General features: G+C 42.4%; 2 protein-coding genes across 2 annotated transcripts; both read right to left on the minus strand.

The window, feature by feature from the left end:
* Positions 1 to 1,187: 1,187 nt before the first annotated feature.
* LOC139638217 (occludin) lies at positions 1,188 to 12,272 on the minus strand. Its single transcript, XM_071512276.1, has 8 exons — positions 11,691 to 12,272; positions 11,262 to 11,453; positions 10,527 to 10,694; positions 5,188 to 5,351; positions 3,077 to 3,295; positions 1,971 to 2,142; positions 1,626 to 1,667; positions 1,188 to 1,300 (listed from the first exon to the last, which is right to left on the minus strand). Exons 1-8 carry the CDS (start codon positions 12,270 to 12,272, stop codon positions 1,199 to 1,201), a joined length of 1,641 nt encoding a protein of 546 aa, XP_071368377.1. The 3' UTR covers positions 1,188 to 1,198.
* A 7,270-nt stretch (positions 12,273 to 19,542) lies between these two features.
* Positions 19,543 to 26,808, minus strand: LOC139638211 (major facilitator superfamily domain-containing protein 12-like). The gene is made up of 10 exons (XM_071512264.1): positions 24,744 to 26,808; positions 23,868 to 24,078; positions 23,254 to 23,386; positions 22,942 to 23,112; positions 22,666 to 22,758; positions 22,446 to 22,538; positions 21,926 to 22,099; positions 21,172 to 21,266; positions 20,536 to 20,672; positions 19,543 to 19,940 (listed from the first exon to the last, which is right to left on the minus strand). Exons 1-9 carry the CDS (start codon positions 25,018 to 25,020, stop codon positions 20,537 to 20,539), a joined length of 1,383 nt encoding a protein of 460 aa, XP_071368365.1. The 5' UTR covers positions 25,021 to 26,808; the 3' UTR covers positions 19,543 to 19,940; position 20,536.
* Positions 26,809 to 26,849: the final 41 nt, after the last annotated feature.

Here is a 26,849-nt window from a genome sequence, read left to right on the forward strand (position 1 = left end):
AAATAATGTTGCAAAAATTACTTGGTTACTTTCTGATTTGCATAGCATCAGTGCAGAGTGAATGCCCACTGAGAAAAATAAACATCAAAGGAACCACTACGGGCCTTTAGTACATACAAATAACAAATAAAGTCACCATTAACGTTCATAGACAGTCGCTGAAGAAAAGAGCTGAAGAGACAACTGATACATAGCTTTTGTTCCTCTGGATCCTGTGATACATAAGGCATAAATCAACCACTGTTTCATCCCAAAGTACGAACAAGACAACTAGCTCTGATGCTGACTTCCTCAAAGTATATACAACAGCACAATTCATATCTCAGTGACCAGCATGTCCCCTTTTTGGTTTCACTGCAACTATGATAATAATCAGTATAAAATCTCAGTTTCGACAAAATGCCAGGACAATGGAAAAAATACATGCGTAACACAGCGCCAGGTATAAAGCAGTTACTTAACTGATGTAAAAGTTAGGTAAGCACACTGATGCACGGGTGAGAAAAACACAAGAGCAAGTTCATTTGTGTCTGAGATAATGGCATGGTTAAAAGAAACTGCGTATTTGCATGCAAACAAACCCAGCAACCCGTCTCGCCCATTTGCTATAGTCGCTACGATAATGTTTCAGCTCTTATCTGTGGAGATAAAACAAAGAAAAGTCGCCTATTTAGAGAGCAAACTGAACCACGGTGAACCCGGTGCGGTTATCACAGCCGACTGAAGGTCAGATGACTTTCAGACAACCTTTCTCCAACTGCACCCTTCGATTCTCACCAGTGGCTGCACACTACAGTAAGCTGGCCCTTTTAGAAAAATGGCAGTGTTGCTGTGGAAGCGGCGACAGTCGGGGGTCCAAAGCATCTCCTCCTGCTTCCGTTTTCTTCCAGGTCACGAAAAAAATAGTCAGATACAGTCGTGCGTGATATCATAAGTGATCAGAAAGAAGGAAAACACAGGTATAAATCATTATTATTAACATATGTTGCCTGTGTGTGTGTGTGCCCATCTGTATCCAGTGTGTGTAGGTGCTGTACAGGTAACTTTGGTTTCAGCATTCTACAAAGTCTTTGTTGCATTTTGAAGTATAGTCTTAGCATTGAAGCCGTGTTATCCAGGAGGTTGTGAGCATGTGTGTGCTGTGCAGACAGAGATCACTCAGATCAGAGTGGACGAGTGTTGTCAGGGCCCGGTGGATTTACGAGTGGCTCTTGTCGTAGTCCTTGACCATGCGTTTGATGTGGAACAGTTTGTGTCTCAGCCTGCGACACTCCTGCTTCTTATACTGGTAGTCTGGAGTCTACAGGGCGAAGAGAGCACAGATTAGTCCTTTAATACTGCAAAGCATCCCAGCTCTCCTGCAAAAATATTTGATGGTTTGTTGTTCTACTTAATTCTGAATGATGACAAAAGCTCTGCGGTGGATTATGGTGCAGGGAAAGGTTAGAGGGAACACTAAGAAATTACAGTATCTGTGAGGGCAAAAGAGCACTATGACAAATGATTGAGGACTGCTTTTAGCTGTTATGGATGTTTACAGCACCATCTTTAATGCTTTAATACTGCATTATAATTATTTACACACAGGCAGTTTATAAATTACAAGAACAGAAATGTCTCCTCACCCGCTTCAGGTCCTTCAGTCGATTATATTCCTCTGCTACAGCCTGAAAAAGAATGAAAACAATACACCGTTAACATGCTGCCTGCAAGAGCATGCTCTGTTTATCAAAAAGAAGACACTTGGGGCTGATTCAGACTGCATCAAGTTATGTGAATTGAGATACGCATACCACAACACCAGAATTTCATTTGGGCAATGAGGGCAAATCCACAGCATCTCAAGAATAATATGAAGTACTTTGTTGTTCAACTATGCTTGTCCCACTACTTTAGATCAGGAGTACTATCTGAGCATTATCTGAGTACTATCTGAGTACTATCTGAGTACTATCGGAGTAATATCTGACCTGGTATTTGGCAGAGCTGTCATCCAGTGTGTCCAGCTGTCGGCTGAGTTTGTTCAGCTGATCATTGATATCGTCCATCTCGGCACACAGGTGCTTGTACTCCCTGAGGTCAGCATCAAACTCCCTCTTATATTCGTGGCGCTGCTTATCGGATGTTATATCCGGGTAGACGCTAGAGGAGGAGAGGAAGGGAAAGAAGGGCAAAAGGGAGAAAAGGGGGGAGAGAGAGATGGGAAAGGGAGTGAGAGAAACAGAAGGAGAAAGAGACAGAAATACAGAGAAACGACAGACAAAAAAGACAGAAAGATATCAGGGTCAGAGACAAACTTGTATTGGTCACCAGGCTCTGAAAACTTCCCCCCTGTTCCTACACAAGAAAATCACACCTTACAAACTTCATTGTGATATTGCATCAGGTTTACTACTGAACCACAGGAACGCGGTGCACAGGTCAAGAAGACATTAGTGCTGGTTTGCATGAGGTGGACAATGGCGTGTTCAGATTCCAAATGTCTCCCTCAGGGATACTTGAGGGAGTCTGGGTGGATCCAACTTACGGGCAAATAGAGCTGCTTTCTCACAAACTACAGTGACTGTACTGCTTCATACCTTTGGCCCAATTCTCTCATTATTTCAGAGTACAAACCCATGTGGAATGGCATGCCTCAGGGGATTAGTTACTCTACTGGATAGAGCAAGGCACATACAGACCATTACCTGCAGCTATGAATGTCAGCTTGGCCGTGTGCATGTGTGTGTGTGTTTGTGTGTGTGCGTGAGAGAGAGAGAGGGAGAGAGAGGGAGACAGAGAGAGAGAATGAGTACGCTATCTGCTTCGCTGTCTATGCATCTACTTATTTACTATACTATGTATGCATGTTTCTAAGCCGCATTTTCCTGTAAATCAGTTCACTCTCTTGTGTAGTGTCGCTTTACTGAGCATACAGTATTTAATCAAATCAGGGATATTAGGCAAGGGCCTGAGGGAGCTACAGTATTTGGCTGCAATCTACATACCTTGTGCTTGGCTAATGAAATTTCCATCCCTAATCCAGATAGTGTACGAGCAGCAAACATAGTAGTAGTTGTGGTAGCTTAATTCTCACCTCTCCCATTCTTCTGGGTCGAGTTCATTGCCCGTCTCTCCTCCTGTGGTGTACTCTGTCTCGTACTGAGACTCGTCCAGCTCTGGGTTGCGTCTGCGTCTCTTCCCCCTGTTGGCTGAGGGCTTGCGGCCCCCGCCTGTCTCCTCCGAAGGGCTGGAGCTGGTCCCCCCACCGTGAGAGAGCACCTCTGATGGCCGACTGGTGGGCCGCTCCGAGTACCTGCAGTGCAGCAACAGAAGGCATGAGGACATCAGGATAGATAAGGCTTCTTCAGGCGCTCTACACTAGAGCCAGTAAAAGAGGAGTAGATGATGATCACATGGCTGACATTCCTTCTTCATGGGATCAGCACTAGGAACAGGATTCTGTTTCAGTGGTGCTATTATTCAAAATTCAAGTCAACACAATATCAGTAGAAATACAACGTACATGATTTGTCAACTAGAACAGAAACTGTGCTACTAAGAGCCTTTTAAAACTGATCTTCTACATGGATAAACCTTTGTATTAAATTGTCAATACTGCATTAAATAGAGCTGCAGTCATACTGAATGCCATACTGCCTGATTGAACACTCTGATTGGATGCAGAATGTATATTTGTAGAGTGGTATGTCTAGTGTACTGTCTATTGTATGTGTTGGCTCTGTATCTGAGGTCCTGTTGTGCTAGTACCATGTGTGTTTACTATTATTACTATCACTATTATGATGTGATTCTGGTTTTGAGTATGATGTAAAGAAGCAGATACAAGCTGAATACATGATTTAAGTGCTTAATGGGTTGTGAGTGAGGTAATTTCAAATATTACTTTTTGTTTTTTTTCCCCAAGACTTTGCCAGTTTGTTTCATATGTCAATACAAAGAAATGAGGAGTGAGGTTCAACCAACAAAGTAAAGTTCTTACAGGTTGGATTATCTGTATTTTCAGTCAGATTATGAAAGAACTAAGTAAATGAAAACAATAAAGCAGATTTACTCAAATTACATCATGACCCAAACACAGCTAGGAACATTAGGAACGGTCAAGTATGAGACAATGACTCAACAAAACAAGTGTTTCGAGACATGGCCTAGTAACATGCCATGTGCAGGAAGAAAGAAGCTTTGAGCCACTAATAACACTGTAGCTCCCAGCCCTGCAATTTGATAAACAAATCAAGGTTAGTGTAGGGTTATATTCGAGTACCACGGAGTGCCTAAAATCACCGGGGGCCAGGTACATTTCCTTAATAAAAGGAAAGGGAAGCATGTTCAATTTTGTAGGTTTGCAGGGATTTGTAGAGGAATCCAAACCACTGGCTTAAATATTGCAAGTTCTTCCGAAAAGGTCACATTATGTCAACAACAGAACAGATTGCAGGTCTTCAGGCTGACATTCCTCCGCTTTATGAAAAATGTAGTTGTGTTCATTTAATTTCGTGAGTGTACAAGGGCTGTGACAACCCTGCTGCACTTAAACAGTGCGGCTTATTGAAAGAAATGAGTAATGACCTGATTATTAAACAGATTATTTTTTGTGTGAGTCAGTGAACATTGTCGGTGAAGTCCTCACTACGAACACTGTGTGGATATTTGTGCCACAAGTTGCACTTGTGGCACTTTTCAAAGGTACTGAGATGTTAGGAATTGTAAAGTGGAATGTACTTGTCAGGGCTTTATTCACACACGCTGCGGCCTTTTCTTGAGGCAACAAATGCAAACCAAAACAAGGTGCTTGAGAAATCATGTCTGGCCTTGACGAAAAGCAATTTCATTACTTCACTCAAACATCCTCTCCTTTCCCTTTCTCAAAGCAATCAATGAACACGAGGAAGAGGGAAGGGAGCGTTAATCCAGTAAGTACTCAAAGGTCACACACAGCTCTTGTCGTAGGTAGGGCGGTGTGTATTCATGGGGTTTTGAGACAGAACAGTGATTAGATATGGCCTGCGTGAGTCACATGTTTTGAGCTTGCTTCCTTATAGGTTACACAGACTTTTTGACTCACAAAAGAAGTGTGGAACGAAAAAGGAAAAAACAAAATCACACATTCTGCATTTCCACCTCCAGTGGTAATGTGTAACACCTAAACTGTAGTCCTAGCTCCTGATTTAACATGTGTCCACCCACTCGTTGTTGTTGTAGGTGTCCCCGGTGATGGAGCTGCTATCCACCTTGGCCGGGGGGTAGGAGATGACACTGTTGGCCGAGGCGTTGAGCGGCCCGCCTCCCTTCTCCGACAGCACCAGGGTCGGGGCGTCTTGCGTACTGTGGCTTTCCTCCACATTGTTCACCTAAAGCAGCCAGGAAACACAGAGGGAACAGAGTCAGCAAGCACAAACAAACAACCTAAACAGCAACAATAACAGGGATGGGGCCATGCTGGTGACCCATTTTCTCACTGACATCCTGTTAGAGAAACTGTTATTCTGTTATTCCTCCCTCCCTAACTTCTTAACTCACATATATAAATGAGCTCACAGCATTCTTTTTTGTTCTGACTTTTTGACATCAATCATCATCAGAAAGACAGGAAAGGTAGCAACCAAGACAACACAAGAAAACACTGCACACAGTCTTTAAATGCTATCAGCTGCACTGCAAAAGGTGAAAAGGCAGAATTGGACAGTATTAACTTTGGCAATGGTTTTTAAAAGGAGAAAGGAATGTTATTTCCACATCAGAGAGAGAGAAAAATATGGTAATTGCTGCCCAAAGTTTGAGTGAGCAGTGGGGCGTGTAATTGGACGGCACAGTCCAGCTCCTTAATGAAATATGGGTTATCTGCTTGGTTCTCCAGGCTCTGAAGGATCCTAGAGAACATAAAAACATATAATAAACACAGACTAACTCCAAAATAACCCTTCACTAACCATAAACAAATGCCACTGAAGGTTTATCATTTATCACATTTGGGTGCGTTTTTCCCTTTTTTAAGCCTGTTCCTGATACCCTTGTAATCTAACAAGATTGGCCATATCACTATAATATAATACACAAAAGGTATTTTGAACATTTTAGCTTTGCTTTCACTTCTCTGTGTTGTCTTACGTATTGTCTTAACACCTGCAACGGATGTGCTTCTCCTTCCTCTCCTTAAAACAAAAGGAAGCAGTTCCTCCCATGTAAATAAGGATGCCTTAACCTAGGCTATTTTTTCAAGTCCTTCCTGTGTGAACAGAGGGGCTGTGAAGCACGTTTCTCACAACGAAGGCCAGGTCAGGGTCAGTCACTGCAGGACCAGTAAATCTGTCACTCTGTAACCACTGCATGGTTAGTGACGGCTTGAGCAAGAAATGTAGTTGAGAAACTGAGTGGAAGAGGGTTGTAGCTTTTATCTTCAGCACTTAACTAATGTTTGAATAGTAAATCAGCTCATCATCAAGGTTACAGGCAGGTGAGAATTTGCTATTACATGTTAGAGAATAAAACACTTCAATGAAGCATCAGCTCTCCTGCGTACTCGAATGGTGCATTACTGAGCAATCTCCTAAATCCCTCACAGTGCAAGAGCAGAGGCAAACAGCAGCCTGGCCCCCCAAAAAAACAACATTCAAAGTGGGTGGAGTGGTTGGGTGGGGGAGCGCTTCCCTCCTTGCAGCTGCAGGAGAACCACGTTTGAAGAGTGCAAGTCATCCAAGAATTTCAACAATGCCCTCTCTGCATGCAGCACAGTGGCTGCTGGGTTGTGAGCAGACTAAGTAAGCAGGGTAAGAATGCCTGAGACCCTTGGACCTGAGGAAGGGAGGCAGGAAGGCTGAGAGGCAGAGATGGAAGGAGGCAGAGAGAGAGAGAGAGAGTCAGAGACAGAGAGAGACAGAGAGAGAGAGAGAGAGAGAGAGAGAGAGAGAGAGAGAGAGAGAGAGAGAGAGAGAGAGAGAGAGAGAGAGGGAGAGAGGGAGAGAGAAACAGAGAGAGATAGAGAGGGAGAGAGAGAGAGAGAGTGGGAGGGAGGGGGGAAGGCGGATGGTAACTAGGGAGGCAGGGACAGAGGGAAGTGGAAAGGTATACAAGAGTAGGGAAGGAAGAGAGAGGGACATGAGTGACAAAAGGGGAAGAGGAGACAGAGAAGAAAGGAAAGCGATCAGTGTATGTGTGTGTGTGTGGGGGGGGGGGTTTGGCAAAGAGTCATAGAGGCATGACAGAGAGAGGTAAAAATCAGGGAGTGTCTAGTATTAAGCAGAGAGAGGGTGTGAGGAGAGGAAACATGAGGTAATGTTAGCGTGAGTCAGGGAAGTGTGGGCAAATAACAAAGACAGAGATATCTGCTTGACTAATAAAAACTACTCAGTGATGCAAATCATAGTGGTAACATCTAACTCACAAAATAAGATGTGACTTGTGTGCTGCAATACAAATGAGAAAGGATCACAAGAAGTTTTATTGGGCGGCAGTAATTGACAGATTTAAAGGAGAAGTGGCAGTGAATGCTGCAGTAAAACTAATAGCTCTACACTATTCATCCTTGAGGCGATGTCAGCAGCACAATCCATCTTCAGAGTAGCAAACCACAAAGCACAACAACAGTCAGACAGAGAGAGATGAAGAAAGACTAAAAAACATTTGTATGTAGGGTTAACCAACATTTCTTTCTTAACATAATATTATTCTAATCCCATTAATGTCCAAACGACACCACATTAACAACATTCACTCTCTATAAGAATGCCGTACTCCATGTTTGTGAAACCAGCCCCAGATGCTCTGATTCTACATCTGTGCAATTGTTCAACACTTCCAGCACACAGTCGGCCCTGCAGAAACAGACCCTGATGACCTCATGCAGCAGACACAATGCTGCCAGCCTGGGCAGGCTGAATGAAGCCAGTGTGTGAGGTCATCAGAGAGAGCCAGGCCTCCCAGAGGTCAGCAACAGAGATGGGTCCAATTTCAAACCAACCACTCAGTCTTAGACTGTTACTGGCCATGTGATTAAAAGAGCCATGCAGGTGTCATCACTCACTTTGTCATTACCAAGTGGCACTAATACTGCAGGTAGTGCCGCAACAAAGGAACAATCATTGCACATTGGTTCTTCGAGAGGGAAACCACTTCTAATGCAAAAACAATACTTTTTGTTGAAGCTGTTACAATGATGAAAATGCGGAAATTGGCCATAGAACAGTAAACATGGCTATACAATACACTTTAGACACATGTTTATAGTGAATACAATCTTCAGGCAGCAATCTCATGACCTCCAAGGCCTATGTCTGCATTTTCATCTTTGCAACTGTTCTCTTTGCAATTAGAATGGTTACCCTCTATTTTTCTAATATTGGGAACTCTCTGCCCTTTTCCACAGCCTTCATAAAGGAAAACATATCATTTACCCTTTTCACACCAGTAGTGTGAAACATTGAACAGGAAAAATTTCTGAATGCAGTAGCAGTGTACACGTCATTATCTATGTCTGATGACATCAGTGAGCACGGCTCCATCATTACACACTGGTGCTAGTCATAGGATTCACTGGGCTTGGGCTTGTCTCTCCTCTCCTCTGACTCCACACCTCTGTCTGCATAATGCCATGCTGTAGACACCAACAACCACTCTCAATAACAAACAGCTCAGTGCAGCATGACTCTCCTCTATATTATCTAACATGACAACATGCTTGTTTAGGGCTTCGTTTGGTATTTATATCAGCCAGTGCAAGAGGTACATTGAGATTCACAGTACTTTCTGCATCCTTGTTGAAATGTATTCAATGACAAATTTGATTAAATGATAGATCTATCCAACAAAAAGCTGCTGATTCTGAGACCTTTAATGCATACAGGTATGCTGGTGTTACAAAAGTAGGTTTTCCAAGAGTTGCTTTCCCTTTGTGTCTTTTGAGATGTGAACACCATCTGCTAATTCTCATGGCTTCCAATAGTGCTGTTTATGACCGTAAATTAACTTCCCAAATCTGCTTGTGCATATACAGTAGGTTACATTACCAAATTGTTATGACTCATCGTCAGTCACCTAACAAAACATAATTTGAATTGAAGCAGGTCAAATCAATAATCAACCAGTATCCCAGGTTACAATCCCATACGCCTGGCATGTTGTTGACGTTTAAAACCCCAAGCAGCTCTCTAGAAACCACCTGCTTGCTCACTATACCCATAGCTGGTTAATGATTACTCAGAGTGAAACCAGGTAGTAGACCATAAACAAACAACCGCTGGCTGCTATCAGCCCTGACCCTGAACAAAGTGACTAAGTCAGACTCAGAAACCCTGCCTCAGTAGTGTGACTGTTACCCTATGGATGCTATAAACTGCTACTGGTGTATATAGGCTGATATTGAAGGATAGGGAAGACAAGCTCATCTGCTGAAGTTCAAATTATTTCTGAAGGAATTTCAGATGTCCTAAAAGCTGATGATACATGGGAAACATTTTATTTAAAAACATATTTTCAAGGTTGATGGAAATGGCAAATGGACAAAATCAAAGAGGGCAACTCCTAATAGGCTGTAAGGTGTAATAAGAATGTTCATAATTGCAGCCAACATTTCTCAGCTACTTTGCCGAAAAATGTTGGCCATGTATCATATTGTATCATAATGAAGCTGTTTGAGCAGAGACATGACAAATGGTGAAGGTGTAAAGGGTGTGAGATAACCCCAGGCTAATCCTTACACCTGTTATTAAGTCTGTTAAAATAGACCTTTCAACAGACCAATTCAAATTTAACACTATATGACACTGCTATGTGAAGACATTTATGGACAGAGCTGCTGCTGCTCAGTGTACTCACAGTGTACTCAACAGTGTACTCAACAGACACAAACAGCATTCATGTTTTCCATATTGCATCCTCGACATCCTCTGTCATAAAACTATTGCCAGATGACACTCCTTTTGGACTTTCAACTCATAAAGACAAGCTGGAAAACTTATGAGTGAAGTGAACTGCTGAAGAACATTCCAAAGTCTATCCGGAAATATACTAATTTGTCAAAAACAGTTCTGCGTTAGATTTGCTAAGGTGGAAAAATGAGCCTTGGGATTGTGCAAGTCCCTGCTCCCATGCTCAGTTATTTATCACCACAATCCCCAAACCTATCTTTGTAACTGTTTACTAACTAAGCCTAGTACTTTCCATTATCAAAACAGTTGGAACTTACATAGCCACAAGTCACAGTATTCAGGGTGAAAACGTTAGTGATGGAAGAGGAAAAGAAGAGTGTGCCAGTCATTTTTGGTAGCTGAACCTAGCATGCTGTAAAACCACCCTAGTAAAACATTTCACCATCTAATCAAATCAGTCAGTGGACATTGTATTTCATCGACTTTTCTTAGTCTGGATTTAGAAAATAACAAAACATTTGAAATCTCTGTGACCCTGACCATTTCACTGCAAGCTTAGCACAGAAAAATCTGGGTCAGTTAGGGTCAAAGTCTGATTTTCTTTGTAAATCCGATGTAAATCCAGTCTTATTAAACTGTGACCATCATCCTGCTGTCTCTTACCCATTCTTCTACGTCTCTGCCCTCAGGAGCCAGTCCACCAGTGAGAGGCTCTTCCCAGTAGATGTTGGGTTTCCCGTAGCGCCAGATCTTGCCTCGTGTTTTGTGTGAGAAGAAAGCGGCAACAGCGAAGGCAATGACAACCAGGAATCCGCAAACCATGGCAACACCCTAGAAAGGCAAGAACACAGAAATAAAGTTTTGGAAACAAGATAAGCTGAAAAAAAACACCTTTTCTCAGCAAAAATACAGCATGTGACAGCAGCACAAGAAATCACATCACATCACATTTTGTTGCATCATGTAACCCAAATGTAACAGATGCTTCACAATAACAGATACCATTATGAGACAATACAATATTAATAATGTGGTCAGCTGTACTATACCTTGTGGGTCCAGAAAGCATGAATATATTACATTAGACAGATCATTAATCTACCACGTTTGCTTACATTACATTCATTTAGCTGTAGCCCCCTACAGCTTGCAAATTGTCTCCACAGATATAAAAATGCAAATGCAATAAAAATTTATTATCTGCCCTTATTGTTCATCCAGCTCAAAATAACAATAATAACAATTACAATTGCTACTGCAGTCCAATCAACGATAAATATCCAAATCAGAGCTATTCTTAGACTGCAGCACCAACAGGAACTGATCCTGAAATGGGTCTCCCAACCAAAATTACCCCCACCCCGACATCTAAAACAAAAATCTACAAACAGTACAAACCTCTTGTGGGTCCACAAAGCAGTAGTGGTAGAGGTACTGGTTGTACATGGGGAAGCCTCCCACCCCTCCCATCTGGGAGTAGCTGGTCTGGTAGAGGTTCTGGCACATCATCAGCATGGGGTTGTACATCATACTGGAGGAGCTCTGGGCCATGGGGTTCACCCCCACAATATAGACGATGTTTATGATACCCTGAGAAAGAAATGGGGTTAGTTAGTATGTTAAGTGTATTCTACTTACAGAACCTTGTGATATGTAGAATATTTCCTCTCTTACTCCCCTGCAGGGAAACCCCTTTCTCCTTTCCCATCACCCACCACTGTCATGTTTTTCCTTTCCTCCACACAAGGTGGTTAGAGACGCCATAAACAACAGAAAAGTAGAATGGTGTGAACATGGGACGACCACACAACATGAATTTGTTTTTACCTGCAGGACAGCCATGATGGCGCTGGTTATCAGGATGGCCAGAAAGAACTTCCTGCTGCGGAAGGTGTTGGTTTTGGAGAAGCTGGCGATGAAAAATCCCAGCGCCACGATGAAGTTAATGGCCGCCATGGCGATCATGGCGGTTTTGGCCGAGTAGGGCGTCGGGTAGGAGTTGTAGTAGCCGCCGTAGCCTCCGTAACCCCCGTAGCTACCGTATCCTGACCCGTAGCTGCCCCCTGAGTATCCGCTGCCGTAGCCCATCCCGGGGCCATAGGATCCCATTCCCATCCCGTATCCGTACTGCATGTCCCACATCAGAGTGGAGGCCACGCAGGCGAATATCCCCACACACAGCACAATCACCACAGCCATCATGGCCTTGACGATCCCAGGAGGCGACAGCCATTTGTAGAAGTGCTGAGGTTTGTCCTCAATGTAGTAAGAGCCAGGCGGAGGCGGGTAAGGGTCGTACTCGCTCCGGGGGTCCTGGAAGCTGCCTGGTGGGCCGAAGCCATTGTTGGATGGCGGGCTATAGGGAGGACTGTAGACGGGTGGGCTGTCGTAGCGTTGCTTCTCAAACATTGCTTGCTGATGTCAGGGAGCTGGAAAACAAAACACCAAAACAAAGAAAGTTTGTCACAGTCTCTGGGTAAAAGATCTGAGAGCAAAGTGTACTGTACAAAACGATGAGTAGCTGTTTTAGTAGCTCTGTTTTTCAGCAACACTGATATGAGTAATGGTACTTGGAGAGATATGGGACAGCAAGGCGTGACTGTCGTTGGTAAAGAGGTTTAGTAACAGAATAGTGTAAATGTTTTACTGATTTATGGATGTACAGTTCAGTACAGTTCCTATTATACACAGCCAGGTTTGTGCCATTTTCTCTGACAGGTAGAGTAAATTAGGTTAACCAGACAGCATAAACGTCAGAACTGATCGTATCATCAGACGGACCAGGCATGCTGTCCCACATTAGCAGAAATCATAAACATTACAGGGGAATGACCTTAGCTCTGAGTTCTCTAAACCAGCAAAGTCAAAAGCCGTGTGGAGACGTCGGTACCAGGAATCAGAGTGCAGCCAAACAACAATACTGCCCTTCTTGCCGCTTCACAGGCTGTGGGAGTCTCTCTCCAGCCCCCATATTGTCCAGCCAGACTTTGAACATTTCACATGCCGCCCTCCAGCAAAAAATTCAGTTTTGGTTTTGTGCCGAATCTTACGGAGATGTCCAAGGCCACAGTGTAAACTGATTAACAATGCCCATTCTTCTATACAGTGCCCTACAGGGAGGGGACTGCCAACAGATTTGCATGGAAAAAGGCATGTAAATAGCTGGGAAAAGAAGCGATTGAGGACAAAAAAGTGGAATGAAAACATTGGTGTCTTTTTCACTTGTTCTTACTTGAGTGGAATCTCAGTCTCTGATATGAACACAATGCATTGTGGTGAGTTGTCGAACCTGTAATAGACTGTGACACATCGTCTGTTAATACACTGCATAACTATACAGGAAATAATCCATTATCGAGGGCTCTTTGTAAAGGACTCCTTCTTACTGAACTGTGACTCCCAGTTGCCTCATAACACTGATTTTAATAACAAAAATACCTTTCTTCTACATCTACACTCTTGCTCCTGTTCGGGCACCTTGGTTGGATTGTGGGGGAAGTCATGACAGGGACCCCCAGCCTTTCAGGGGCCCACACAGACAGACAGACCCTGGCACTGCCCGCTGTCTACAGTCCGGGGTAATAACTCCTCTCTTTATGGCCCTCTGGCACAAACTGCAGAAGGGATCTCGCCTCAGAGCCTCCATCCCAGACACCTTCCCTCCATTCCCTCCTTCATTCCTTCAAATCCTTCATCCCCCTGTCCCTAACTCCCCCCCTTTCCTCCTTCCCCTCGATAACTTCTTGCCTTTGTTTTGGGAGCAGGAGGAGCATAAGTCAAGGCTGCTAGTCGCGGGAACAGGGTTGCCATGGAATCAGGCAGCCAAAAAGAAAAAAGAAATTGGGGCACTGTCCAGAGAGGATCAAACAAGAGCCCCTCTGTGTTGCTCCTGAGTGGAGTGAGAGAGGAAGAAAGGGAGAGAGAGAGAGCGAGAACTGGACAGGTGGAGGGGTAGGTTTTTTGCAGGGGTGTCAGGTGTCTTCTGACGGGGGAGTCCTTCATTGTTGATCAAGGGGCTGTCCCACTGGCCTGCATTATCCTCACAAAAAGTAAACACAGAAGTCCCTTCATCACTTATGACATAGAAATACCTGGTGTTGAAAACATCTTCCAAGCTGTCCAGGTGGATCAGCTGGCTAAGGTACCACATCTTGGGAAATGCCTACAAACTATCTACATTTATCAAATTAAAGGCACAAATTTCTGGCATGTGTAAAAGTAGGCAGCTTGACAAAACAAATGGATTCTGATTGTGAGGGAGGCCTGCGTGTGAAATTGTGGACTCATATACAGTAAGTCCATAAATGTGATATTTGTCATCTCCTTTCTCTCTCAAATATTTCTCACTCTCCAGTGTAGTATAGCCTAAATCTTGATAAATCTACAAAAGCATATTTTGGTATATTCAGGGGAATTAATTGATTATTAAGAGCAAATAGCCTGAAACCATTGTAGTATATTTTCAGCACAACAGAAAACATTGTAGCAGCAGCAGTTTTAGGAGTAGTAGCAGTAGTAGTAGTAATAGTAGTAGCATTGGTAGTTGTTGCCTAGTAGTAGTAGTAGTAGTAGTTGTAATTGTAGTAATAGCAGTAGTTGTAGTAGTAGTAGCGGTAGTAATAATAGTAGAAGTAGTAGTAGTAGTAGTAATCTTAGTAGTTGTAGTAGCAGCAGCAGCAACAGCAGTAGTAGTAGTAGTAGTAGCAGTAGTAGTAGTAGCAGCAGTAGTAGTAGTAAACTAGTAGTAGTAGTAGCAGCAGCAACAGCAGTAGTGGTAGTAGTAGTAGTAGCAGTAGTAGTAGTAGTAGTAGTAATAGTAGTAGTAGTAAATTCTGGAGGCAGTACAGTGATGGCTGTCTGAAAGCTGGTTGACAAATCTCATTTTAGAGCTGGGCAGAAAGCCTGGCTCTTTGGCCCAGCCAGTCACAGGTCAGGTCAGACTCCCACAAGTCGCTGCCTGGCCTCCACTACAACACAGAGACTCTATCATCTGCTGTTGATAACAGAATTCCAGCCCTACGGTCACATGTCTCACATCTGTCAAAAACAATTAACCCCATACCCAAAGTAGGCAGGGACCCGTAGGCATACCCACTGTAGTCAGCCAAGTCTCACTGCCAAGAAAAACACCACCATAAAGTGTCCTGCACTGTAAAATCTTTTAAATGTTATAACAAGCTATAAGAACAACAGACTCATGCATGTTTTAACTGTTGTTCTTGTTATGTTGTTATGTTGTCCTTGTATGCAACTTTGTACTGTTGTTGCCCTCTTGACCAGGTCTCTCTTGTAAAAGAGAGTTCCTTTTAATCTCATTGAAATATTACCTGGTTAAATAAAGGTTAAATAAATAAAGTATGCATCTATTTTTTTATTCATTCATGTATGTATGTATGTATGTATGTATAGGCCAATATGCAGGTATGAAGGTATGTATTTAAAAAGTCAGCTGCATTGCATTAAGGAGTCATGGGTCAAAAATACTGCAGTTGATTATCAAAAGGACAGTTTATAGCCACAGTCAGTCATCTTTATCCGAGGATTTTCAATAGCCTTTATATTTCAAACCACAATTTAATCAAAAAGTTTAGATTTTATACCAATACAAACGTAGAAAAAAAGAGTTGTCCTTAAAACTCCTATCAAGTACCACTTTGGAAAGAGATGTATTTAGTAATGCTTAAAGGGCTATCATTTACATTTTTTCCAGTGCATGTCTAATATAAATCGATTTTTATTACGATTCCTAAATAAAATCATCATCATCATAATCAACAACAACAACATCAACAACAACAACAACAACCTATGTAACTCAATAATGTAAGTAACGTTAGGCTAATTAGAAAATAAGTTGAAAACCCTCACCTGAGTATGTTACATGAGGCTATGAGCTAACATACTTCTGCCTCTCAGCGCACTAATACACCTTACGTACAGCGACTTTATACTACTTGATGAAAAAAAAAACACACACCATCGCAGGTCAACGTTTGTTTTAAATCGAATGGTAAAGCTCTGTTACTCTACTTTTATGCACATTTTATTCACCTGTTTAAATTGCTAAACTGTCTTACCTGCAAGTGGGCTTGGGGGAAAGAATAACAACTAAATCCCCGTTTCCCGTCAAGAGTCTCCTTCCACGGGAAGTTTGGAGCAGTTGAAAAGAACAAAATAACACTCTCCGTCAGAAAAAAAATAACCTATTCCCCAGTTGAGGTTAAGCTGAACCTATTTATTTGAGAGCAACTTTAAAAGTCGCAACTCCACTTTCAAGTCCCGTCCCACGCAGAGAGAGACAACGGTTCTCACAGAGGCTGAGTCTGAACAAGTGCTTTGTTCCGCTTGTCCAAAGTCATGGGGCGATGATGGCTCTTACCGGCCCTGCGCACTACAGGAGGCCACACTGCCATGCTGAACCACCAGAGGCCGTGCTTTACTGTTGCTCTGCTGACCACAGATTGACTGGCTTCTTGTACTTTACTGATTGAAATAAAAAGGTGGTGAAATAAAAAGGTGGTGAAACAACACAGTTGCTATAGCAAAGTAACAGTATGAGTTACAGTGGACGCCAAAACGTAAAATAACTGTTGTGCGTTTTGAATTACAAACGTTAGTTTAGTTAGTAACGTTAGTTAACCATTATTTCTAACCCGCCAAGACCAATTTTTCATTGTAGCAGTTGAACTGCAAGGTAAAAAGATTGTTTTGTGCTTTGCTTGTCGTTATAATCATTTGATTTGCTACAAACATGTTGTGTGAATTGACTAACGTTAGCGTGAACTGACTTAACAATTATGTCAAGCTTGCTTTTAACTAGCTATCTTTTCCAACACTGTTAACCGTTTAGTAATAGATAATCTGCCAAAATTACAACGATTTTTTTACGTTACATTTCGGATTATGATTTAAAACGATTGTCTAGGCTATAAATAGGCTACCCACATTACCAGCAGTAGGCTAGTCTAAATAATGTCAGACACACAATCTTTCTTTTCAGGGTTTTAATAAAGAGAGAGCCTACTGCATTAAATTCCGACTTTCCGTCGTGTGCCACTTTGTTCACTCGTAATTCTGACATCTCCAACATGACTTGAAGGCAGGATGACAAGGGGAATCTTTTGATAGATATTACACCAGTAAACTACGACAGAATGAAAACTAGTTGAAGAAGTATATCTGTACTGCAATTCCCTAGCCTTTGTAGACATTGAACAGGCCAGACTTTGACAAAATGTTAAATGTCCTCAACCTCAACAGAGACTGACTTTGGATTAGCCATTCCTGCCTCCAAAGTGAAGCATGGCAGCACTTTTCAGGCTCTTGTTTACAGGTGAGTTCTATTGAAACCTGGACACCTCATCTGTTGGTGTGTGTTTGTTGGTGTCAGTTTTGTGGTTCTGCTGTAAATGAGTAGCTGAGGTTGTGTCATTCTTCCATGTTGAACATGACTATGTAATTCACAGCTGGTGTACTGATATAGTGTGTTGCTGTGTCTGGCTTGGTACCACTGTAGATGTTGTATTCTTGGACCTCCTCTACCTCCTCTTTGCCTCTTGTCTTCCACCCCCAGGTCTCCAGAAGACTGCTTGGGCCTCCCAATCTCTGAAGCCATTGATATGTGGTCTCTTGGTAGCCATGTACCTCGGCCATCACCTCTACCCTGGACACAATGAATACGACGTGGTCAGTAAACTAATATACCTAGACTTGATTGTACTGACATTTTTTTCCAAACCCATGTGCAGACTTGATGTAGAATGTAGGCTGATGTTATTCTGTATTGTCTCTCCAGATGAGATTCGTCGTTTTCAGTTTTTTTCGTCGACCTGCTGGATGCTGCTACACAAACCAGCAATTTTTTCACCACTACCAATCACAAATGGAAGCTAAAGGTATTGGCTGTTGCTGGTCAGCTACCATTTTATTTCCTGATTATCCAACAACACTTTAAAAATTGTTTAAGAACCTATTAAGACATATCTGATACATATTCTGTGTTGGTGTAGACGACAGCGGAGTATAAGAGAGAAACTGGCATCCAGTCATAAGAGAGTCGGGACGAGATCTGCAATTGCCTGGATGACTTGATGGCTGTAGGTGATCCTTCTTTTATTGTGAAGAAGAAGTGAAGACTGCATTTATAGCATTCATTTTTCTCAGTTTCTGTGAGTGAGGAAGAAGATTTGACTGAACTGTCACTGACTTTGTTTCCAAATCCAGCTCAACCTGGAGGCGAAAGAAGATATTGAGTAAGCAGACCTGTGGGCGTTTTCAAGCCTGTTGAAACAGTTACTCGACCTGCGCTCAGGTGTGTGTGTTAATGTAGTAGATAACACATAAGGTTGGATAGATGCTTGATTGCATGGATGATGGATTGATTGATTGATTGACTGACTGACTGACTGACTGATTGATTGATTGATTGTCATGCTTCATCTAGTGTGCGGGTCTCACTCCTGGCTGTATGTGTCTGCATACGAGAGGACTCGCTGATTGAAGCCATCCACAGTGACATACCCTGCCAAGCTGAAGTAAAGCCCAACAAAGAAATCGCTGTCTCTGATGACAGTTCTTCAGCCTCCACTGACTCTTAAGATGAGGAGGCAGCCTCCACTGAGTCTATTGACGTGGTTGCAGCCAATGCTGAGTCCAGTGACGGGGCTTCAGCCACCACTTGATCTGCAGACAGAGATGCAGTCAACACTGTCACTGTTGAAGGCGCCTCAAAGTAAGAGATAGAGCCAAACTTAATATGTAGAAGTAACTGATTTCTGCTTCCTATTATCATTTTTCCTACTTTTACATCATTTTACTTAATTTTCAGAGTTCAAGCCTATGAAGAACATATGCCGATTTCTCTCCAGGGTGATGAGGGCCCTATGCTGCTGCTGTGGCCAAGCTGAGGACTAAAGCGCCATTAAAAACCAGACCACTGAAACCAGACATTTCATGGCTTTAGTTTGTGAAGCAAGGATAACGGGTGCAGTAATCCAACTTGTTGAGCATAATCCAAATCTCCTGAAGCCACGATCACACAGTGAGAGGAAAAGACCTATATTTACACCATTATTTAGTGCAAATCTCGGGGAGATTCACATGAACGCACAAGGTCTGGGTGTGTGCACGCATGTCCGTTTTTTGAAAACAATGGCTGTAGTGAAGATTTGCACTAAATAATGGTGTAAATAGAGGTCTTTTCCACTCAGTGCAATCATTTGGCTTCAGAAGACCTGGATTACGCTGCACAGCCTGTATGGTGAAATATGGTAATTAAATATCAGTTGTTTTGGAGAAGGCTGCTAGTGTTGTGCTGTCAACCTCCCTGGACCCTGTGTGTTACATGGACATACAAACTCCTCCTGTGTTTCAGCTGACATGAGGGTGAGTAGATAATGACAGAATTTTCATTTTTAGATTAACTATTCCTTTAAGGATCAGGGAAAAAGTGGTTACAATCAATGGGGCTCCTAGCAAGTGGAGAAGATCAGAGCTTTGATATAGTTTTACTGAACGAGTGCAACATTTCTCAGAGGCCCAGAATTCCCTGCAGTGAGCCGCCAAGACAGATCAAGTCCTCACAGATTCAAACACTCAACTGCCATAAATCAGAGACTAGCGACATACTCCAAGGATGGACAAATTATGGAACAAAAAACACATATTTGCAGTGTGTTGATTTTATAAGATGATGTTAAATAAAAACAATACAAGAATGAGGAAGAGATCAGAGATTAATAAAACAGTTGAAAATCAATCTTCTTCCTGTGTAAATCTCGGCCACAGTTACTCTGTTGCTGCAATTCTTCCCTTCAGAATGGATAGCACATGTTTTCATTTCCAACCATGGGCACAAAGTTTGGGTTGTATACTTTGTTTTGTTTTTCTCCCACAGATGATCAAAGCAGTTAGTACTAATAATGGAACATACCACTCACAGTCACACACACACACACACACACTCACACACACACTCACACACACAGTCAACAGTCAAGTTCATTTTCTTGAGGACGGTGAAGTAATTGCTGGGTCTGCCATATCATCTTGCTCCATCCATAGGAGGAGGAAGTAGAGCTGAAAAGGAAAAACATTTTTAATTTATATTATAAATATACATTAGAATTTATTACATCTAATTTATGTATTGTATATATTTATATTATTCATAAATACATGGGTGAGTCAATGTGTTTGTGAATACTTAAGGTTATACATCCTGCTAGACAAATGGATTGATTTCAAGTCAGAAACCTCAAGGACATTTTTGCAAATTAAGTAAAATCTTCAATAACTTTTGTGTAATGTGGAGTACAAGCCCCTTCAAGACAGCAGTGTACTTTAGTATTCACACACTAGATGGCAGCGTGGCTTCATCCTCATGCAGTTTTAATAAACCAGCATCAGTTTCTCTAGTGCAGGAACAAGGGTGTCTCTAACAACCTCACTAAATTACCATGCACAAAACATTTCAGTACACCCATAACCATTTATGATCTGCATTTCCTGCGATCACCACACCCTCCTCCAACACCATAGATATGGAATTCTTGATATAGATGGTTGTTTTCTGTGTGTGTGAGCAGTGTTTGTTTCATGTCTGAGTGTGTGTGCATGTGCATGTTCATGAATGTGACCATGAAAAAGTGTAGCTTAAGGAGAGATTTCAAACCCTAATTTCGTCGTATCCTGATTGGCCAGATGACAATGGTGAAAAGGGAAACTGCTGCTGCCACGGCCACGCCCCCGGTTACTGTCGCCATGACGTCACGATAGAACCAAACACACTCTGGACAGCATGCCTCTGTGCTGTACAGGAGGAAAACACAACAAAGGAAAATGGAGCAACTTTTCTTGGACTGTGACAGAAAATGTATGGTATTAGGGAAGACAGAGATAAACTCAAATAAGCCTGTGGGTTACAAGCTTTAATGTGCAGGTGAATCTTTTCACAAATGGGGGTTCATCTTGGGGTCAGAAAAATCAACTATACAGTGATCATAAACTTTAAGTTGCCATAAGTCAGAGGGCTGACTGAAAAATATGAATATAAAAGATGACAGGATATGCTGCTGAGGAATCTCTAGCATTGTGATCAGACAAAAAACCGCCCAAGGGAAGTGAACACAGCAAGTGTTTTGCAGTTGATGTGTCACAGATCCCACAGATCTGCGTTCAGATCCCTCCCTACATCTATTTTGACAGCCTCCTCCTCCACACTTTGCTGTAAGGGAAAGTTAGTCAAAAGGAAACGAAAGACACTAGACAAGTGGAACGGCAGCCGGCCGTGCGTCAGTCAGAGTCCCACCTGCACGGTCGGAGGCTCTGGATCAGGATGACCCCCACACCATTAGCCAGCTTGTCTGTGAGGCTCATCGATCCGTAAACAAAGGCTCCACTTTGCTGCCAAACAAGAGAGAATGTGAATGGCAGAACAAAGATTATTACTGTTGTTGTAGCAAGCACAATAGGATGAAATCCGACCAGAAAACCTACACGGTTCTTCACAGCAAGAGAGGCAATCTACCTTCTTTTAGCATTTTGTTTTTCAGTATTTTTATTCATTTCTTTCAGTATGAGTAGAGAGACAGGAAAGAGAGAGTGGGCTAACCTTTTAGCAGATTTTGTACTATTGTGATCCAATGAAGCAAGAATGATGTTACTGCTTTAATGATCTTAGTATGAATGATCACACACACACACACATACACACACACACACACCTATATTATATACGTGTATGTATAAATACACATACGTATAGTTTACAGATAGGTTACAGAAATTTCTCATAAAAATCTCAGAATTTATGAGTTTTATCTCAGAATATTACCCCCTCCCTCCAGCTGCGGTAAAAAAAGAAAGTCACCTACAATGGCCCTAATCCTCCATTCCCCTAATACTCTATTCCATAGTCCAGATCTAAGCAACATATTTTATCAAATAATTTTTTGGCAGTCTAGGAAGCTGCCTTGTTGAAACGGACAACTCAGCTATGACGCCCCCCTGTTGAGCAGACTGGTCACCAACTGCCACAGTTTGCTACTTTCTCCTCCACCTACCGTCTGCTGGCCGATGAGCTTGGCTGTCATGGACAGAGACATGACCAGGATGGTAGCAGAGCCTGCTCCCAGCAGCACCGCAGCTCCATAGACGCGCTCAGCTCCCATGTTCTTGTCCGCAAACACCCAGCAGGCGAAGCCCAGCACCAACAGCAGGCCCAAGAAATAGGTCAACTGAGAACACATATCTCACTCAAATACAGCTCTTCTTTGAATTGTGCAGTTTATTACTCATGTAACAGGCACATATGAATTCTTAATACATGACAATTATAATATGATAAAATGGTTCATAAAAAAGGACGTATCCTATTGAGTGAATGTATGACATCATCTCACGGTGCTTATAGGCTTTAGCTCTGATATACTTATTGCATTAATCCACTGATGTCACTTCACTTATATAAAGTACAAAACAATTTACCCAAATGATTCTGGAGCTTTTTCTCAACCATTGCTTACTGTAAAGCCAGTGCAAGACACTAAACCAAATGAAAGTCATGCAAACTGAGGGACTCACAGTAATGCCTATGAGTTTGCTGATTGGCTTCATGACCAGAGAGCAGACAAAGCCGCTGACATACATCACCAGTGGTATGATGGCAATGAAGTTCTGAGAGAGAAGGAGGAAATTAATATTACATTGCAACATAGACGTTTCACAATCAGCGGCTACTTAATAACTTGCACAACTTTCAGTTGTGTGTGAATACAAAGAGTGTAGCGTAGTGTAGTGTTACCTTTGGTAACAACAGTGAGTTGGTGAGGTACACAGAGATGTAGGTCTGGGACATGTTGACTATAAGTCTAGTGCACATGTACAGAAAAGCCACCTGGAACAAAAGCAAACAAAGCAGAACTTGCTATAACAGCATCGGGCAGTTTTACCGGCAATCTAACTTCACCAGCAAACTATATCCATAGTTGCACTACTTTGAAAGCCATCGCTAGAGAATTCCCTGACAAGAATTTATCTGAATCAGTAGGAAGTTACCAAGTAGACATTTAGGAGTCACCTGGTAGAAGGACGGCTCCTTCAGCCAGTGCTTCCATTGGAGTACAGGCTGAGATGGAGAACAGATGAGAGGCTGCCTCTCTCTGTCCGAGTCTGACGCCTCCTCTTTTGTGCCCACATGGAAGATCAGGGAGAACAGCGCCCCAATACCAAGCACAATAAGGGCCAGGTTCTATGGACAGAGAGAGAGAGCTCAGTTAAAAACACTGATCATACCATATCAGAGTGATGACCTGTCCCCGACAGGCTAAACAGACCTATAAAGGCAGCTGCAGCAATACTGCTTCACACTTGACTGTTCAGCAGTTCTTACCCTGAACAGAGGAATATCCACGGGGCCCAGATTATCTGCGATGGAGGGGTTCACACTGTGCTGGGCTTGAAAGTGAAAGAGCAGCCACGCCACAGCATACACTGTGATGTTGGCCACTACAGTGAATGCATACCTGCACAAGGAGGAATATCTTTGAACCATTCGGTCAGCACCATGGTTTTTATAGCCAATGTCATAGTAGAGGACATTGAATAATCTTGTGCTGACTACTACAATGCCCACTTTATAACTTCCAGATTTGGAGTGTGTGAAAATATTACCAAATGACAGAATGGCGTGTTACTTCACTTTTCTTTGAAAGATGACTTCCTCTATTGTGTTTTCACCAGTAAAATAATAGCCCATGACCTGAGTCTGATGCTGCGTCTAGCTGAGTGCAGCCACTTCTTTCATATCGAGTTACAATCCTTTAGTTTGGACCATGCATTAGTGGAAGTTCTGATAATGTTTTAAGGATGGGAGTGACCCTGAATCTGTGATTTTACTCTTACACTATGAATGTATGTTTTAGCCTATAACGATCAATTAACTCTATTCTGCAAATAAAAAAGTGGGTAACTGAGTTGAGTTGGGCTGACTGTCCACTGCCTCACCTGTAGGCAGTGAGCTCCACCTTGGCACTCTCACTGGACACCAGCTCCGGGATGAGGGACAGGTGGGAGATCTGGGTGGCTGCCCAGCCAAACTGGAAGATGATGACGAAGGGGGAGAAATAAGTGAGCTGGGCCCACTGGGGCGTGTTGGCATTACAGGCCAGGCACGGGTTGAAGATGAAGGGGAAAGACACGAGCACGCAAACCGTTCCTAGAAAGGAGAGGGGGAAGAGAAACTGGCTGGAGAAGAGAGTCCTTTATGATAGAGGGGCAGAATTCACTGGAAGGAGGGGAGGCGTGATGACCATGACAGAAACTCTCAGTGGCTGAATGCAGTCAAGAATTTAAGTTAAATATATTATCAAATTATGATAAAGCCTATTATCAGACTCAGAGCAAACACAGGAACATTTTAATTATAAGGAAAAGCCCCTGTAATATTCACAGAATATTCTTATAGGGACTTAAAGTGCGTCTGTTGTACTCAATAGTGAGTTTATAGAGACTTTCTCATACTATAGAATTTTTAATTTATGGCATTAGTATAACATTTCTATTAAAAGTCTCTGTGCTACTGAGTGCTCTGAGTCTATAGTGTCCTTATCACACTATATTTCTATATATTTCTATAGTCTTTAACTTTTACTGTGATATTTGTATAACATCCTTCTAAAATGTATTATAAGATTGCTATAGTTATTTTGCGTGTGAGCAATATTATCAAGTGGCTATGGTAGGCCACAATTAAAACTCATTAAGAAAAATCTGAATATATTTATAAGGAATTTTCATACCAGAATTTCTGGCCAAGAGAAACATTGAAGATAAAGTTGTTATATTTCTACCTTGCGCAGAACAGGCGCTCTCAATACTTACCCAACAAGTGCCAGGTTTTTCTCTTGCCATATCCGAAGAAGCCCGGCGTTCTGTCTGACTCATATCCAACCAGGGGTGTACACACTCCGTCTGCTATTTGGCCAATAAGCAGCACCACACCTGCATAGGTGCTCTGGAAGCCAAGCACGGAGTGGTAGTAAACCAGCAAATAGGTAAACCACAAAGACGCGCACAGGTCGTTTAGAAAATGCCCCGCTGCGTAACATATCCGCCTAAAGGGTGTCAAAGACCGGCCAGTGGACACAGACTGCTCCATATTGATTAAACTCCTGTGATAAAACTTCCTTTATTCACAATTAGAGATCTGTTGTTTTCATATTTACAAATACATAATGCAAATGGTTACACTAACAGACGTTAAGCACACAGTTCAACCTTGGTCTGAGCATCTCCAAATGAACGATCTCCAAAATAAAGCCCAAATAACTCGTGAAACCATATAGGCTAATAAATGTGATGGATTACGCCAAGCTGGGTCCCCACGTTAGTCAGCTGAACCGGTTTAGCATTTAGGGGGCAGTTTAACACTCCAACAAGTCAGGATGCCAAATCTACTTCTCTGAACTATCAGCGGCCGTTTGGATGCACCAGCGACTTCACGCGTAAAAGCGCACTGGCGCAGCACAGTGTCTTCGGGATGTCTGGAGATGGGTTTGTCTGCAGAAACAGGCTATATAAACAGGATATATATATTGCCCAACATACAGCTTTGTAATGTAAACGCCCCAAAGGTGAATAACCAAGCTGCGAGTTACTCGTGAGTTGCCAAAACAGTTGGTTCCTCTTTCTGTTGTTCACATGGCGAGTGATTCAAGCGTGGAACCCACTTGTTTTCTCCAATTCCTGCTTTTCCAACTTAACATTCATCCCCCCTTCACAACTTAAAATCAAATAAAACAATTTCTAGACACTTGGGAAGCTAGAACATCAATTTCACAAAAATAAAATCAAAAAAATAAACTTATCAAATTAGTCCGTGGCAAGCACTGCCACCCAGTTCCTGTCTCGAATGTTTACATATTTAAATGTGCAAACATTTCCAGACCAGATGATTTAAAAGTTCAAACATGTTTAGACAAACATAAGGTTTTTCTAATACAATAAGGTTTAGGTGACGCATGTTGAGGGATGGCAGGCACCAACAGAAATTCTCAACTTGCAGAAGCTCAAGTTACCCAGTCTGATGTCAACAATGTTACCATTTCATTACGGTTTTGATTCATATATTTGCAATATTGCTGCTTAAACTGTAGCCCAATCTTATTTTTGTGGGGAAAATATCCCCAACTTCTCCAAATGAGTTCATATGACCCATACATATGCTGTGGTTTCACATGGTCGTTACTCATTGCACTCAATGGTGTCAGTAGTGGTGAATCAGTCTTGTGTAATAATTGGATCTAAAATTAATCTTATTTACAATGGCATCATACATGTTAGGGGGCTCAGTGAGGACTCTGATTAACTCAAGGCCATAAAAATTACAATCTCTGATGTAGGAACCTTAGGAGAGACCTAAACTGGATGTACATAATGCAGGAGACAGAGCACCAAGTTGTCACACATACATCTCATTTTGGCCAGGAATAAAGAAAGAAAAACACATGAATGATAAAAGAGACACATGAAACTACTGTTGTCAGCAGCCACAAGGAACTAAAAAAAAAGAAAAAAGGAACAGCTGTGTTTCCAATCTGGTGCACTTGAGTCTGGGTGGCTTCTTCCTTTCAGGCCGAGCGACAGCAGCCTCTTCATTTCAGAGACGCTAGACCTCGAAAACAACAGGTAAAGCTCACAAAGCTGCATGTCGACCTGCGGCCTCCTGATCAAAAAAACACAACGGTACAAACAGATTTGGGTTGTCGACTCCTAGATTTCCTAGAGCTGGCACCAGACAGACACACACTCTGTCCTAATATTTTTCCATGGTAGCTTGCAGCAGGCTGTGGAGAAACCAAACACAGCTGTATGGATGTGTTGATTGTCATAGCAGAGGATGAGGGGGAGCAGACGCACACTGCCTAAAGAGGAGATGAAGGGATCTCTACACACGTCTCGTCACACACTTAACTTACAATACTTCCA

This window comes from Centroberyx affinis, unplaced genomic scaffold (assembly GCF_046629955.1).
Source record: "Centroberyx affinis isolate AG114_WGS23_722 - 3 ecotype Tasmania unplaced genomic scaffold, CSIRO-AGI_Caff_v1 ptg006206l_1, whole genome shotgun sequence".
Taxonomy (NCBI): domain Eukaryota; kingdom Metazoa; phylum Chordata; class Actinopteri; order Beryciformes; family Berycidae; genus Centroberyx; species Centroberyx affinis.